Source organism: Ranitomeya variabilis, chromosome 6 (genome assembly GCF_051348905.1).
Source record: "Ranitomeya variabilis isolate aRanVar5 chromosome 6, aRanVar5.hap1, whole genome shotgun sequence".
Lineage (NCBI taxonomy): Eukaryota > Metazoa > Chordata > Amphibia > Anura > Dendrobatidae > Ranitomeya > Ranitomeya variabilis.
Window position 1 is genome coordinate 81807794 of NC_135237.1, and position 17133 is coordinate 81824926.

Genomic DNA, 17133 nt, shown 5'->3' on the forward strand with positions numbered 1-17133 from the left:
CCTGAACCTCGTCCCCTGGTCCTGGAGTGGCCAGGACGTGAACCCTGTCCCATGTTCCTGGAGCAGCCAGTGTCTGAACCCTATCCTCTGGTCCCAGAGCAGCAAGTGCCTGAACATTGCTCTTTGGTCTCGTAGTGGCCAGTCCTCATCCCAAAGTTCCCTGATTCCCGTGCGGCCAATGCAAGAACGTTATTCCCCAGTCAATGAACAGCCTAACTCTGATTCTGAATCCTAGACCAGCATGTTTGAACTAAGCCCTAAAGTAGTATTAGCGTACCTGACTCCTGGGGTCAGCAGCTGCAGTAACAGGTTCTGCACAAGAGTGGTACCTGCTGCACAAACTTGACATCACCACTAGAGACTCCAGTGAACAACAAGGTAGCCACTTAGTTATGCCCCTTCCTGAGTAGGCCCGGCCTTGTGGTACAGTGGGTCCGCAAATCCACATGCGCCATGGTTGGTCGTAACAGTCTGCTCGGCCCAACCATAGCCACATCACAGAAGCTGTCCTTGGTTGAACCAAGAACCCCAGAGCATCAATGCAACAGTGAGCCACCATGCTGTCCCTTATCATTTGAAGAACCAAAGGATTGATAGTCTGAAATCAGATATGCTAGAAATGTACCTCTCCTGACATCATCCGATGAGGGATACTTGGAGTCCCCAAAATATTAGATCTCAGTAGTCAGATGCTGTTGGAAGATCAGTGAGGCCTTTGTTAGAGCCTCAGCAGCCATAGTAAAGAGATCAGATCACACAGGTGGTGGCATGGTAATGAGCTAACAAGGAGAGCCACCACCCTGTGACTAACACCTAGATCACTACTGACCTCAGCATTTAATATAATAGATACAGTATGTGTGACAAAATATCTTTTCTTACAGCTCACACTGTGTAGTTTAATGTCTTAATTACTTTTCACTAGATTGCATCAACATAGGTCCATGCATATTTACATATACATAAATATACAGTACTATATATATATATATATATATATATATATATATATATATATATATATATATATATATATATATATATATATATATATACACACACACACACCGTATTTTTCAGACTATAAGACGCACCGGACCATAAGGCGCACCCCAAATTTGGGGTGAAAATTGCAGAAAAAAAGATTTTTTATAAGATGGGGGTCCGTCTTATTGTCCGAATTTACAGTATCTTACCTGAGGGCTGGCGGTGGCAGAGCAGGGTCACAGGAGGCATGGTGTCGGCAGATGGGGGTGATGGGGTACGGCGTGCACCTGAGCAGGGTCCCTTCCTGCTTTGGTGGGCGACGCCATGGCCTGGTGTCCATGGGAGGGTTGCAGCAGTGGTTACCGGCACAGGTGCTGGGATGAGGAGGCGCAGTGAGATGTATGGCGTGAGAGGGGTCCCATTCCCCGGTGAGGTGATGCAGCAGCCCGGTAATGCAGCAGAGCCGGGTGAATCCTGTTGTTACCGGTGGTGGCGGCCATCTTCCTGAGGCCGCGCGTGTGCAGATGGAGCGCTCTGCTGCCCGGGGCTTCAGGAAAATGGCCGCGGGATGCCGCGTGTGCGCAAATGGGGATCGCGGCGGCCATTTTCCTGTAGCCGAGTTCGCATCTCGGCTTCAGGAAAATGGCCGCCGTGATCCCTATCTGCGCACGCGCGCATCCCGCGGCCATTTTCCTGAAGCCCCGGGCAGCAGAGCGCTCCATCTGCGCACGCGCTGCCTCAGGAAGATGGCCGCCACCACCGGTAACAACAGGATTCACCCGGCTCTGCTGCATTACCGGGCTGCTGCATCACCTCACCAGGGAAAGGGACCCCGCTCACTGCGCCTCCTCATCCCCACACCTCTGCCGCCGCACCTCTGCCGCCACACCTCTGCCGCCACGGTAAGCCTGCATTGCGACTATTAGACGCACCCCCCCATTTTCCCCCCTTTTTTGGGGGGGAAAAGTGCGTCTTGTAGTCCGAAAAATACGGTATAATGCTATTGAGACATTTTTGCCTTTAAAGATTTACAAAAACAATATGGAAAATGCATGTAGAAAGGCATGTGTGTTGTATGTTCATGTAGACGTGGTTCAAATCGCAGTTTTTTGTTTAACATTAAAGTATTTTTTACCATTTGATCATCTAAAGTCACAAAAATGCATGTTCATGTTATTTTTATTTTTTTAAATATAATTTAATGCAGTTAATATTTTGAGCAAGCAAGTATAATGCAAAACTGTACAAAAATAACACATATAACATTATATTCTTCAATTCTAAGCATTAGATAAAAAAATAATAATAGATGTGGCTTGTTTATTAGTGCATACATTATAAAATCTACCTATAGTCCACTTATGTTACATAGAGAAGTTACGTAAAGCTTAAATAAAAAGTTTTTTTTGGAATGCTCATTGGCTTTTTTTCTAGCAGCATCTAAGCGAACGTTTAGGTTTTAAGGCTTCAGCTTTATGTTGTTTTTCAGCAGTTCAGAGCATTTCATCTAAATTATAGCTTGTGCATTTACTAGTTGGAAATATGCCCCTCGCTTAGTGAGAAGCTCCTGGTGAGTTCCTATTTCTATTACTCTTCCATTCTTCATAACAATGATAACATCTGCATTCTGGACTGTAGATAGCCTATGTGCGATCATGATGCAAGTCCTTCCTTTCCTAGCTTGATCAAGTGCTTGTTGTACAACCTGGATTACAAGAGCAAATTTTGGGTTTAATTAATAGAATTACAGTAATAAAGAACAACAGTTAGGGTCTGTTCATATTAAGATTTCTTTGGGCTGAAAAGTCCACTTAAAAGGTACTGAATGTTGATACATTGTCTTTTTCAGGCGGATTCCACCAGGAACCCACCTGAAAGAGTGTTGCAAAAACACCCTAAAAAGTAAACATATTGCACAACAATGTAAAAATGAGATTGTGAATTCAGGCTTACAAGGGACCCTCCTCCATGGCTCGGGACCTGAGCAACAAAGTTCTTGTTTTGTTTTTAATGCTTTATTTATTGAGAATCATAAGATGGTTGACATCAGCAATCAAAGAATCAATTAGGGTAAACTTGAAAAACAGAAGAGGCATAGAAGAACAACAAAGTTCTAAACATTCCTGAACATAGCATTTTCATATTTGGCTGGTTCGTTACCTCACCTTTATACATCCCTGCCTTTCCTAACCTCTCCCTGTCCATCATCTCTGATTGAGCTCTGCCTGCCCTGACCCATGCCAGTATAAATTCTAAATTTGTGATTTCTTCTACCGTGTACTGTAAATTGAAGTCTTCAACCAATCTACAAGTTGCTTTGTCCAACTTGTGGAGGTGAACTGACGATTCCCTGCAGTCAAGTCCACATATCAATCCAGAGAATCCCTTTGACTGTAAACTCAAGAGTAACCTACATCACGTCCATTGTCAACTCAGGCGATCCACTAATTTCCAGGCAGGCCTTGTACCACATACATTATTCTATATTAATGAAGCACTCCTCCCATCAAAATTTGTATCCTCTTAATATACTGCAATCATCATTGAAACAGGAAGTCTCTTGTCCCTTAATTTATCATCCCCCTCTTCAACTCCTGACTCAGCTGCTCCATCCTCCCCCACACCAGGGACCTTTGCAGTGACTTATCAGTCATGCAGGGAAAATTGACCTCCTGTTTCTACATAGAGCTTAGAAGGATTCAGCTAATAAATTTTTAATCTTGTGATGTCATAGACCTAATGGAAAAGAGAAAAATTATCTGGGTAGAAAGGCAAAATGAGCAATTGTAAGTACACAGTGCTATATAATATGATGACTGCAATATATTAAGAGGATAACAATTTTAATAGGAGGACTTCTTTAATTCACCTGTAACAAATTCTGATAAATAGTCATAGTAACTGTACTATTTGTATACTTGTAAAAAAGGAATGGAATTATAAGTAAATTTTACCTTTTCACTTTCATTATCCAGCGCTGAGGTGGCTTCATCAAGCAGCAGAATTTTTGGAGAACGGATAAGTGCTCGGGCAATAGCGATTCTCTGCTTCTGTCCCCCAGAGAGCTGAGTGCCTTTACCTCCAACTGAGGTGTTATATTTCTATGGGTAGCAAGCATTTTGGAAAACTTAATGAAGACATGATATGATAGATGAGAGACAACAGATAAATGCATGGAAAGCTATAATCCCCTATAAAAAGCATGAAATACAGCTAACATGTCCATATATCTCAAGCAAGATTTGCTCCTGTTAAGAATTACATGTGAAGGAGAAATATTTTTCATTATTATGATCACAGTCATTGGGGTTTTTACCTCTGGCAGCTCGTCTATGAATGAATGGATATTTGCAGCTTTCGCAGCACGCTGTATTTCCTCCAAAGGCACTTCCCGGGTGTTGTCCCCATAGGCAATGTTCTCCGCAATACTACAGTCAAATAGCATTGGCTCTTGGGACACAATTCCAATTTGTGATCGAAGCCATTGCACATTGAAATCTTTTATGTTAGTGTTATCGAACAACTAAAAAAATCCACAGAAGATGCACACAATTCAGATCATGATTGCCTTGTAGTCATCAAAAGACTAAAGTGATATTACCACTAATTAGATTTAACACCTATCCACATGATAGGTGATTACTGGGAATCTCATTGTTGGTGCCTCCACTCCACCATTATTTAAAATGAAGGTCCCAAAGTCCCTTTTGTGAAAGAAGAGATACTACGCATGCTTCATGTACTTCCATGGGTCTATTGCGAGTGGTTGTGCACATGTGGGACCACCACACTCAAACTATGAATAAAGATGTCATGCATGTGTTGTCCGGCATCGATCTCTGCCAGCCCAGAGCAGTCATGGACCGCTCCTGTCAGAAATTCAACAGCATTTGCTAATGTTACTTTGACAGAGCAACAGCTTCTCTTCCACTCTGCTTTATTGATGGGGCGTGACTGCCTATGTCATGCTGCCTAGCTACAGGGAGCCAGCTGTCAATTAGCAAGATGTCGACAGTCACGCTCTATCAACAGGGCAGCCTGGAAGAAGAAGAGCTACTGTGTTGATGTTGAGCAGCTGATTCACAGGCAGGAGCGGTCAGTGACTACTTTGTGCCCACACCGGCCAGGAAGTTAGCAACTACCTGCTTGCTAGTTTTTAGGCCCATAGTAAGAAAAAATAGTTCCGTATAACCCCTTTAACTTTGGAACCCCAAAACTTTGGAACCCCAAGATTGGCCTTTATCCCAGCTATCCCATCCATTGATCATATTTGTTTTTAGTCGAAAAACCCTTAAAAAATCACATTATCACTTAAACATAAAAATCCAGCATATTTGACTACTGTACCTTTGTAACTTATGACGTAGATATTTTTGCCAACTAATCTTACCAAAGCTCCTTGACAAGGGTCATAGAACCTCTGCAAGAGTTGGACAGATGTGCTTTTCCCACATCCACTGCTGCCCACAAATGCCACAGTTTGCCCACTGTGTATAGTAACAGATAGCTCTTGTAGTACAGGCACATCCGGACGAGACGGATAATGGAACGATATCTGTTGTAGCTCTAAATTTCCTTGCAAATTATCCTAAAGTGAGTAAAAAAGAAAGAAACAAACACATTAAAGGAAATCTGTCAATAGATTCATGCTGTTCAAACCACACGCAGAATGAATCAGCCTGAAATGTTTCACAGCATGAATACTTTCAAAAGCCGGCTAGAGACTATGGACTCAATTTATCATTTTCTTTGTTTGTCCTGTTGTATTTGCTGACATTTTCAGTACTAAATTTATAACAAAAATGTTCATGGATGGTTCATGAATTTTGTGCAAAATAAAAAATGCAGGTGTACAGCTATCACTTCAGAAATGGAGACTTGAGTACATTTGTAACAAATGTTGTGTCCTTACGAAACATTATTATAAATAATGAATCAGGTAAAAAAAATTAAAATCTGAATGTAAAATATACTAAAAAAGGCACAGATGGAAAGATTAATATGAAGCAAACAAAAAAAGCACAAAATAAAATAAAAAATCAACAAAAAAAGGGTGTAAAAGCAATAATGAAAAATTCACATATTTTTCGCTGGACTAGCTTAGAGCTTATCATCAGCCTTTCTCATCTGATAGATAACAAGCAATCAAGCAAATGTAATCATGTAATTTATTCTCTAATAAATGCTTACTGTTTTTTTTCCTTGTAAACTGTAGCTGTCAATAGCTGGTTCTCTATCAAACAAAGCGAAAAGATGGGAGGCTGCAGATTTGGCTTTGGCATAGTCAGGAGCAAATGATAATGTTTGGCCTACTGCGACGGCTCCATAGGTTAAAATGATGAATACACTGTTCAAGAAGACAAAACAACAAAGCATTAAGGGTTCGACTGTATATTGAAATATTTATAGCACCAATCCAGTATTTTGTACTCTGGAGTGGTGCTACTAATGTTAAGTCCCTGCCCCAAATCTTATGCATAACCATCTTCATCTCTTATTGGTGCCACTCCTGTCGGTCTCCAGCAGTTAATGACCTGTCAGTTCGCACCAGTGTTTGCTGGAGCAACCCAGAGGTCACTTTTCAATGCAAGTCTATGAGACTGTTGTTCTGGCTCTCATAGACTTTAATTGAGAGTTTGTGACCATTACCTTTGACTTCCGGTCACTAAGAAGTTGCAGTCACAAGAAAGCACCATGGTACCTGAACAACATCGAGAAGAGCTGAAGAAATTATATTAGTAGCACCACTCCAGTACTGCAATAAAAAACACACTGGAGTGGTGCTAAGTATATTCCCAGACATGTTTTATAGAGTCTTTTTGACAAGTTAAGATAGGGAATACATACATAAAACCGAAGAAATGTGCCTGCCTATTTCTTGGGTTTTGCTTTAGTTTCTTGTACTTTGTACATACAAGGATGTGGTTCTCCCTTTTTGGGCTGTGCATTCCGTCTATATAGCTTTCCGTAGCCAGGTGTTGAAACACTCAGGTTTGGGTCCTGCTTTGTCCTTGTCTATTGTGAGGCCTGCTAGCACGTAGGGAGATAAACTACAAGAGTTAGGGACCATCCTGATTGTGTACACCTTCTGGTGGGATGACTTTTACACACTTTTGATCAAAATAGCATCAACTAGGTTCCCCATGTTATTAACGTGTACTATTACTATTACTTTTTATTTATTTACTGCAAGGCATTTGCTCATTTGTTTTTTCCTCGGTTCAGACATACATTTAAGTAGCTGAGTCAAACTTGATCTCACTCCTGAACAGATTTAAAACTTCTATGTCAAAGCATTTGCTCATTGAACCACTTACAAGAGAACCTATCATCAGGATTTTATATCCCACACCAGTGGAATGTTTGTAAAGGTGCCTTAATGCTAATGAAATCCTAACCTTTCTTCTAGTTGATATTTTATACTAATGAGCTACAAGTACAGTGGGGACTTATATCTCTCCTGACCTCTCACATCATTCTCTGGAGGAGGAGACGTCGCTGGGAGGAGAAAATCACTGGAGCGAGAGAGGCTTCAGATCTACCATAGCTCTTAAGCATTATTTTCATATCCATTCAAGCAATGATTTCTCAGTAAAGGAGGAACAGACTGGCCATGTAAGGATATAAGGATATTACTCCATGCTTTAGGTGCACGTAGCTCTTTCAAATAGTTTGGGGTGGTGGTGACAGAGAATTCTCTTAGGGAGGACATGTCCATTCTTGTAAATACATACAATGCTCATTAGGCAACCATTCTGGACCATATTTTCTTCTAGAAAAAAATCTGATGCAGATTTTTATTTCCTTAAAAGGTCACACTAGATACCAAGGGCTTTATCATTAATGCTTAAACTTGACATTACTCTTGTACCATTCAGTATGAGCCCGGACTCCCGAAAGAGATGGCAGATCATCTACGCACATATCAAATCCTCCCCAAAACTTTGGAGAATGTAATGGAGTGGAAGTGGAAAAGGCTGAAGGAGGCATGGAAGGGTTATAAATGGGAGTGGAAGAGTTGTGGAGGGGTCTAAAAAAGGGGGATTGCTACAGGTGAAAATTTTTGCATGAAGTGTGGGGTAATGTAGCGCCCCCACTGCCGCAGGGCCGAGGGGTACCTGGTACCGGGCCTCTGAGTCTCTGCTCTGGGGTTGTCACGGTGGCTAGACCTGGTCCGTGACCCTGCTGAGGGGCGCACAGTGAAAGGTGTGGATGGTGGTGGTAGTGCGGTGCAGTGCTGGTCACAGTAAATAACGAGGACACCAGGTTGCAGTCTCTTTACCTCTTTACTGAAGGTCTCGAGGTGTCCAATCCAGGGCACTGTTAACCGGGCCGTCTGAGACCGGCCGGTCCGAAGGCACATCAGGAGTCCCCTTTAACAGGTGGGAATCAGCGTCTACCTTCTAGTGCCTGTGTGTTGTAGTCCTTCCCTGCTGAGCACCCCGGGATAGTCCTCACAACTTATTCTGTCTGTCTCTGCTCTTCGTTCTCTCCGTCCCCCAGATGATGTGGCTAGGACGCACCCGTATGACGGGGTAGGCCTGGAGTTCTTCCGGGACTCTAGAGTCGCCCCTCTCCCACAGCTGCCTCCGTTGTCTGCTTAGGTGTTAAGTGAGGCAGCCAACCTATAATTGGCTGCCCTGCCGTGGTTTGAAGTAATACTTAAAGTCTCTTACTTTCTCGGCGTTCCGGCCACCGACTGTTTGCACCTCAGAAGGATGTTGCCTCGGTCTTACAGCACAACTCCTTCTGGTCCTATTGCCTCTTTGCTGTATTCCTGCTTTTCTCACTCAGCACAATAAACCTCGCTTCTTGTCCTTTCTTAGGCATCTGTCAGGATCCCATCCCTGACAGGTCCTCTCTCTAGCTCTTCCCAGTTACTTCTCCCTGTCTTCCTGTCCAACCCCCAGTTTTACCAGAGTGTGAGGAGTGGCCTACTAGATAGAACCACTCCCCCTGGTGGCCGGAGTGTGAAGTGTAGTGTGAGTGTTACCTGGTCAGGTGAACTCCTTTAGTGCAGTCAGACGTAACATCACTCCCCTTAGCGGCAGAGCGACATTACTGCAACGACCAGGACTCTGGGGCGCTGCAGTAACATTTCTCCAAACAGCTGTAAAGCAGGGCTACATTTACAGGTCATGCTGTGCTATGCACTTAACCTGACTATTCCCCTGTTAAAATGATTTCTTAGGATCAGAATGACTACCTATCCTTAGCACAGCTCATCAATATTAGATCATTGAAGTTCCATCTCTTGGCACTCACCTCCATCAGATATTTGAAGGGGCAATGGAGCTTGTGCAGAGAGCTCCTTTGACCCTTTCCTGAGAAATAATGTTCCTGAAGGAAACTGAATTTGTAACAGCAGTGAAAACGCTGAGCTCTGCTTATAGTTGTTAACCACTTAAATGCCGTGGAACAGTGGGATTTCCAGAGAACAGTTCCTCGCACTCATCACACACCCCAGCAAAGCTATAGCAGAGAGACAGTGCGTTGCCCATGGTAGCCGGGGGGCTGCAATAATGGTATTTTTATCAAGTCTCCGGATGGTGTTCATAGAAGATCATGATTTTTACTACATACTGCAATGCTGTAGTATGGCAATATACAGTAGAAGCAATCAGATGACTTTAGATATCTGTCCCCGGAAGGGAATATAAAATAACGTATACAAAAATTTGAATCACCCACCTGTTCTTAAATCGAAAATAAAAAAAGTAAAAAAATAAAAATACGTAGTATAGCCGCAAACATAAAAGTCTGAGCTATCAAAATATTACATTAATTAACCTGATCGATAAACACCATTATGAGAAAAAAATCAAAATGGCAGTTTTGCAGTTTACTTGTGACGGCAGATCCTCAAAAATGACACAATAAGAAGGGATCAAAATGTCATATATATCCTACCATATCTATCGCTTTCATTTTAAAAGAGCGGAATATGAAATGAAACTGCCGGGTGATTCGGAGTTATGTGCAACGACAAAGGTCATTTTTCTTTTACACATTTGCCCCAGTATTTCTGGACATCAGGGAGTACAGCACATGATTAGGATTTTCTTCAGCAGGGATATGCATATTGTCTCTATAGAGAGGAAGAGGACTAGAACTCCAGCACCACCTATTGGAAGTAGTGATCCTAAATGATAATATAAACTTTAATGAGTCTTGTAGAATGACTTGGTATAAAAGCCAAAGCAGAATCTCAATTTGCAGACACTGTGATTCGGCATGTTGCCCCTCATCGGCACAAAGTATGAGATCTGATTTGGCTGGGTGAGAGGTGGGTGAGAGGCTCTGGACTGGGATGTAAGGGGCAACGTTTCTCCTTGTGCAGCTTGCCACTCTCTACAAGGAGAAATGTTACCCCTTAGACCTTTAATAGGCAGAAATATTTAGTTTGGTGCCCTATCCTTATATCTACATACATTGGCAGCTTAGATTGTTGGCAAACTCCTGACTCCCAGGACCCGGCTACATGACCTGACCGCCATTTCATGACCATGCTCCTAAGAAGCCTAAAATCAGGAATTATGGCATCAAACCACTAGACAATTCACATTATCGTACATGTTGATACTTACAGCATGACTTCTTCCACATTCATCCTTCCCACATTTATTAAATAAGCTCCAAAGCGGTAACTTGCTGCATAGGCAAAATATATAAAAGACTGACTGCATGCAAAGCAAATCCCATATATCTGGGCCTTTTTTTGTGCATTCCTACACAGTGAGATGAAAAGAAAAAAGATGCGATGCATTAATGGTGTCGTAGTGGAAAGACGAGAAGAAATGAGCTGACCCTGATTGGTAGTAGAGATAAATATGTAGAGTTCTATATTAGGATCTGTCACTTTCCTAAGTAATTACATAGCTGGTCATTTTTATGGGGAGGTTATGTCTGAATTTTTCTTTTTTTTTTAAATAATTTTTTCTCCTTTTCTTTTCCAACACTCATTGGTTTGAAGCATTATTACCATTCACTGCACAGTCGCTGGTCGGGAGTGCGGAATGCAGGAAAAGTTAATAAGTGATATGAAACGAAATTTTTTTACATTCATAGTCGTTTTATTCACATTGTTTTGATTAGTTGAAGTCCCAAAGATCAAGTCAAGTTAAGTAACAAAACCTTTGCTTCACAATCTGTAGAAAAAAAATTATAATAGGAAAATGAATACTTTTTTCCTAAGTATCTAAGCCCGATTTTGGCTTCAAAATACTATTGATATAATAAAAATGACCAAATCTGCAATTTATTAATAAGTCCAAACATGTTTTACAACTTTCTGCATGTTCACGTAACACCTGATTTCATCCACCAATTTGTGCTACACTTCTTTTATCTAAGTGAGTGCTATGCTAATATATTATTTTAGTATTATTTGAATTTACTATTTTTCCATTATTTTTAACTGGGACAATATTTGTAACACTTTAGTATAGATAGAATGCATAAAATTCTTTAATGATTGGAGATAACAGACCTGTATGGTTTCTGTAGACTTTCAGTATAATGGTTCTCAAATGTTTTTTCTCTTGTTAGGGACACAACTGTTCGAATATTGTCTACAGCTTCAGTTGCAATCTATTAATTGAAACATGGAGGAGAAAATATATTGAAAAATCATGTAATACAGGATTTACATTTAATGGGAACCTGTCATGTGAAAATGTTATCTGATCTGCAAGCGGTATGTTATAGAGCAGGAGGAACTGATTATATTAATATATATTTTTGTGGTAAAAGTTTCCGTAAAACTTGCCTTTTATTCATTGAGGGGTGTTTGTCTACATATGAGTCCCATGGGCGGTCCTAATCATTGATTAAGTCTTCCCTGTATCACTGTGCATGCAGATACAGCTGTCAATCACTGAGTAGGACCGCCCATTGGACTCATACATACAAGCAACAGGGGTTTCAAGGAATAAAAGATAAGTTATATTGAATCTTTTACAACCAACCTATCTGCTCAGCTTCTCCTTCTGTAGACCATGCTGTCCACAGGTATACAACTTGACTGGTTCTCTTTAAGGAAGTGGAACACACGTATTTAGGCCAGATATTCATGGTCTGTGTATGGGTTGCAATGTCATGACCTGAATTCAAGAGTCTCATATATGCTCAAGAGTCTCACACATGAGGCTGCTAAGTTCGAGTCAGGAGACCAACTGTCCATCACTGAACCATTAATGTCTGTCATGTAAAAATGGCCTTATATTGGTTATAGTCGGTGCAAACAGTTTTCTACAGGGGATCACTGATATATGTCATGTACTTTAGAACAAGACCTCAAAAACTTAGTAGATGTCTATAACACTGTGCTCAGTGAATGAAGTTATAGTTCTGTTATAATGGTGGCATCATTTTATAACAAAGTAATTGTAGTTGTGGAACTAGTTGGACTTAACCAATATTTTTAGCAATGAGGCAATGAAGTTAGCACAGAGAGCAGAGAAATCCTTCACACGATTGGTAAAATAACAGTTATAAAAACCTTTCCAGCGTCTTGAAGATCCTTTTTATCACGATTAGCAAAGCCGGTAAGTGCTCGGGTTTCTAGTAGACCAGTAAACACAAGGACTGGAGTCATGGCGAGAACCAGCAAAGTCATCTCCCAGCCATAAATAAAAGCAAGTATAACGGAAAGTCCCATACTGGCAAAGTTCTGTGAAATTAAACCAAGCCTGGATCCGGTAGCCTAAAAAAATTAAATAAATGTAACTCACATTCTTCAAGAAACCAAATAACAGCCAATATATGAAAAATGTAATAAAGACAAATGTGTCATGTATGTAGTGGACTGCTAACACATTTAGAGTTAAAGAGGATCTCTCACTTGCTCAAAAAATTAAGTTAAATACCTTGTAAAAATCCCTGAGCTCCCCTGATTCTGCTGTTCTTTTTCTTTTTGTGCTGCGTCACTCCATTGCAGAGATATTCACATCTGTTTTTTCTGGAGCACAATATGAGAATTCTTTGCTTTGCAGTCTACCCAGGTGTTTCTTCACAGTTTTCTCTAAGGGTGAGTGGTTTTACCACGCTGTTCCAGACGCTGCCAATAACAGCTAGCCACATTCAACAATGATGGACTGCTAGATCAGCTTCTGAGCTGTGATAAGCAGCATTTGGGAGGGAGGGGTAAACACACACTCCCCCACAGAAAACCCTGAAGAAACGCCCAGTTGGATTGCAAAGTAGAGAATTCACATAGTGTGCTCCAAGAAGAAACAACTGTGAATATCTCTGCACTGGAGCAACTCAGCACAAAACGGGAAAGAGCTGCAGAATCAGGAGAACTCAGATATTTAACAAGGTATTTAAGTGAAATATCCTCTTTAATACAAATGAACATTATATATCATCTTGTCCAAAATACTGCAATACAATACAATCTCTTATTTGCAGTGAAGGAGTGGCTAAACATGTGGCAAGATAAGAAAATAGTTTAACATTTCTATTATGTTGCAACAACCAATCCCATATATTATGCATGCAGGACAAGGAAGAGATCCCACAAAATATCCATAAAACCAATATTTTTATTAATACAAATTTAAAAAAATGCATAGAAAGCAAAATGCCCCCAGAAGAAGCTGGCGGCAAAACGCGCGTCGGGGTGAGGGGACGCTTGAAGGAGCACCATTTCCACAGTTAATTACCTTCTTGTATATTATTAGCTGGGTTTTGTATGGATAGGCTAAGTCCCTTGGTACAATAGTGACTTTGGATTAACCCACTTATTGCCTTTGGCCTGCTCCTGTCTTACCACATTCAGTGGCTTATAGTATACATACCTGCTTGACTTGTGATCTTTATCTGGATCCCCATATAAACTTGATGTTTATATTCATAATATTATTTATCCTGTGGAATGATTATTATATTTGGAGGAGTTTGCTTGTTAGCAGCTTTTTTTGTACTGATACCGTATGCATTGATTAACATCATAACTATGTACCCATTAAAGATTAGTATTTGAGCAATGATCTCCCTGATATATCCTTAATTTTACTGCTATTATTATTTTTCACCCCTACTCTGTTGATATTATGCTCAGCGTCCCCTATAACAGCATTTTGCTTTTTATGTATTTTTTAAAATTTGGATTAATAAAAATATTGTTTTTATGGATATTTTGTGGGATCTCTCCCTTGTCCTGTATGCATGATATACGGGATTGGTTGTTGCATTATCTTTGAAGTGCCCCTGTAATATTGGACATATGTTAATTTAATTTGTATTATGTTATAGACATAAAGGAAATCAGAAAATACCTGAACCCAGGCATGTTGCATGCTACAATTGTTTAATTTCCTGCCTTTCGATGTTAATTTGTCACTCCCTTAGAATGTTGGCTACTATACACAAATAAAGTCACAAACATTGGACCTCATACGGTGATTGCTACATGTTCCAGGAACACAAAATAAAGGGTTGTACAAAAAGATTCTCGGACCACATTTAGTATTGTCCGCTTGCGTTTACCTAGCATAAGAAACAACTAGCGAGATTAAAGGGACCATGTCAGCGCAGCGCATGTTTCCAGGACAGACAGACAGAAAGACAGAAAGACAGACAGACAGACAGACAGAAAGACAGACAGACAGACAGACAGACAGACAGACGGAAAAATCCTTAGACAATTATATATATAGATTTAAATTATGCACAAAAGGCCTGTAATTGGCTTGAACAGTCATGCTATGCTGACAGAGTCCATTTAAAGGGCCTCTGTCAGCTATAAAAAGAGTATTTACCTGCAGATGTGCAGATATTGTGGTAATCTTTAGGTAGATGCCATTTCAAACATGTTTGACTGTCTAACTGGAATGGCAGGTACAGGGAGAAAATAATTTATAGTCTCCCAGCAGCTGCAATCTACAAGTCATCAGGGTGCTACTGGAAGCAGCGAGTGTGCAGACCGTATTGTTAGTCAGGTACATGTGAAGTGATTACAATTAGTGATTAGCGAATATACTCATTACTTGAGATTTCTCGAGCATGCTCGGGTGTCCTCCGAGTATTTTTTAGTGCTCGGAGATTTATTTTTTCTTGCCGCAGCTGAATGATTTACATCTGTTAGCCAGCTTAAGTACATGTGGGGGTTGCCTGGTTGATAGGGAATCCCCACATGTACTTATGGTGGTTAAAAGAAGTAAATCATTCAGCTGAGGGGAGGAAAACTAAATCTCCGAGCACTAAAAAATACTCGGAGGACACCCGAGCATGCTCGAGAAGTCTTGAGTAACGAGTATATTTGCTCATCACTAATTACAATATGTTCTAAGAACTGATTCTTACAGACCCCAGTAGCACCCCAATGACTAAGTGTGCAGCTGCAAGGAGAATATCATTTCATTTTCTCCCTATACCTGTTCTCCCAGTTAGCCAAATATTTTTTAATTGGCAAATATGTTTTTTTAGTTTACAAATTCCCTTTAAAGTACTTTGCAACAGATGTTCTCAAGTCACAACACATTTGAAACCTCCTTCTCCAGAGATGTCATAGATCTTACACCGATCACAGTATTAATATACTGTATATACAGTATACATGATAGGCACAATAAGGATATTTTCCCACAATCCTGAACTAGCATGTTCGCTGCGTCCAAAGTGCTTCCTTCTATTAAAGTGTTCACTGAACCATGCAGATTTACTGCATTCAATACAGGTCTCCACAAGAGAAACTGACATGCTGTGGTCTTGAAAGACGTGCCGCATGTCCGTCTCCGTGGGTGGTCTGCAGGAGCAGATGCACGCATAGTGGACATGGGATTTCTAGAAATCCCATCCACTATGATGTAACATCTGGCCGCTATGGGTTGACGCTGCATAAATAAGCAGTGTCAAACCCACAGCAGTTCCTCATCTGGGCACATACTCTATCTGAGGTCATCAGCAGCGGTAGATAAAATACAGTTCCTGGATGACTCATGACATTGCTGCTTAGATAGCAGGGTGTAATTGTTGATATAGAAGTGTTAATGTTTTTCCTCTCTGTTCTACATTTTGTTTAGTATTAACAAGTCTTATAGTTTCATATTCAAGGTTTCATACTTGGCCTAATATGTTCTTTTCTCATATGCAATGTTCTGAGGTTCTGAGAAAACTGTGTTATGGGTACATGATAAATAAAAGTTATTATAGCATATTTGTCAGAGAGGGGCACAAGGGAGATTTCCAAATGGGAACTACATTGTTTGTAAATGGTATAATTAGAAATATTCACAGAGAAATAAACAGAATTGTTTTTCTCACAAGTGTGTATTCTTTTCTCTGAGTGCTTGTTATTTGGAGGGCCAAGTCTCCCCCTTCACGACGTGCCCATTTTCGTTTCCATTTTTTCCCTCCCCTTTTTCCCAGAGCCATAACCATAACTCTTTTATTTTTCCATCCTCATAGACGTATGACAGCTTGCTTTTTTGTGGGAAGAGTTGTACTTTTGAATCACATCATTCAATGTTCCACATAGTGTACTCGAAAATGGGGAAAAAAAAGTGCATTGAAATTGTGAAAAAAACACAATTCTGACATTGTTTTTTGGGAATATTTTTCACAGTGTACAATTTATAGTAAAAATGACCATGCAATATGATTCTCCTCATCAATAGGATTACAGCGATACAAAACATGTCCAGTTGTTTTCAGATTTTTTTTTCCACCACTAAAATAATACGTTTTAAAACATTTTTTATGGGAATTGCGCCTCCATTTTCCTAGACTCGTGACATTTGTATTCGCTAGTAATAGCATTTTTTGTGAAATTGTGGTGACCAAAAAAACTTAATTTTGGCATTGTTGAATTTTTTTCTATTTACGATGTTTACTGATCAGGTTAATTGTTTTTATATTTTGATAGATCAGACTTTTATGAATGCAGCGATACCAAATATGTGTATTTTTTAAATATCTTTATTTTGACTGGGTGGAAAGAGGGTGATTTGAACTTTATTTGTTTATTTCTCATATTTTTTAAAACATTTGTTTCAATTTTTACGGATTTTGTTAGCCCCCTCAGGGGGAACCTCAGCTTTGCTTCATATAGCAGTCTCCTTTGATGCTCTGCCACAGGCAGGGTTTTAAAGGAATTCCGTAATTACATGACTTTTGGATATGGGATGGACCCCACTCTATCGT

General features: G+C 40.4%; 1 protein-coding gene across 1 annotated transcript in view; it reads right to left on the reverse strand.

Annotated features, from left to right (window-relative positions):
• Positions 1-2148: 2148 nt before the first annotated feature.
• The window catches only part of LOC143781838 (ATP-binding cassette sub-family B member 5-like), a 183200-nt gene continuing 168215 nt past the window's right edge, over positions 2149-17133 (reverse strand). The window contains exons 21-28 of the mRNA XM_077268722.1: positions 12488-12691; positions 11477-11577; positions 10575-10715; positions 6178-6334; positions 5378-5575; positions 4304-4510; positions 3942-4088; positions 2149-2692 (exon numbers count right to left, since the gene is read on the reverse strand). Coding sequence (XP_077124837.1) covers positions 2495-2692; positions 3942-4088; positions 4304-4510; positions 5378-5575; positions 6178-6334; positions 10575-10715; positions 11477-11577; positions 12488-12691 — 1353 coding nt within the window. The 3' untranslated portion in view covers positions 2149-2494. The remainder of the gene's footprint in view (positions 2693-3941; positions 4089-4303; positions 4511-5377; positions 5576-6177; positions 6335-10574; positions 10716-11476; positions 11578-12487; positions 12692-17133) is intronic.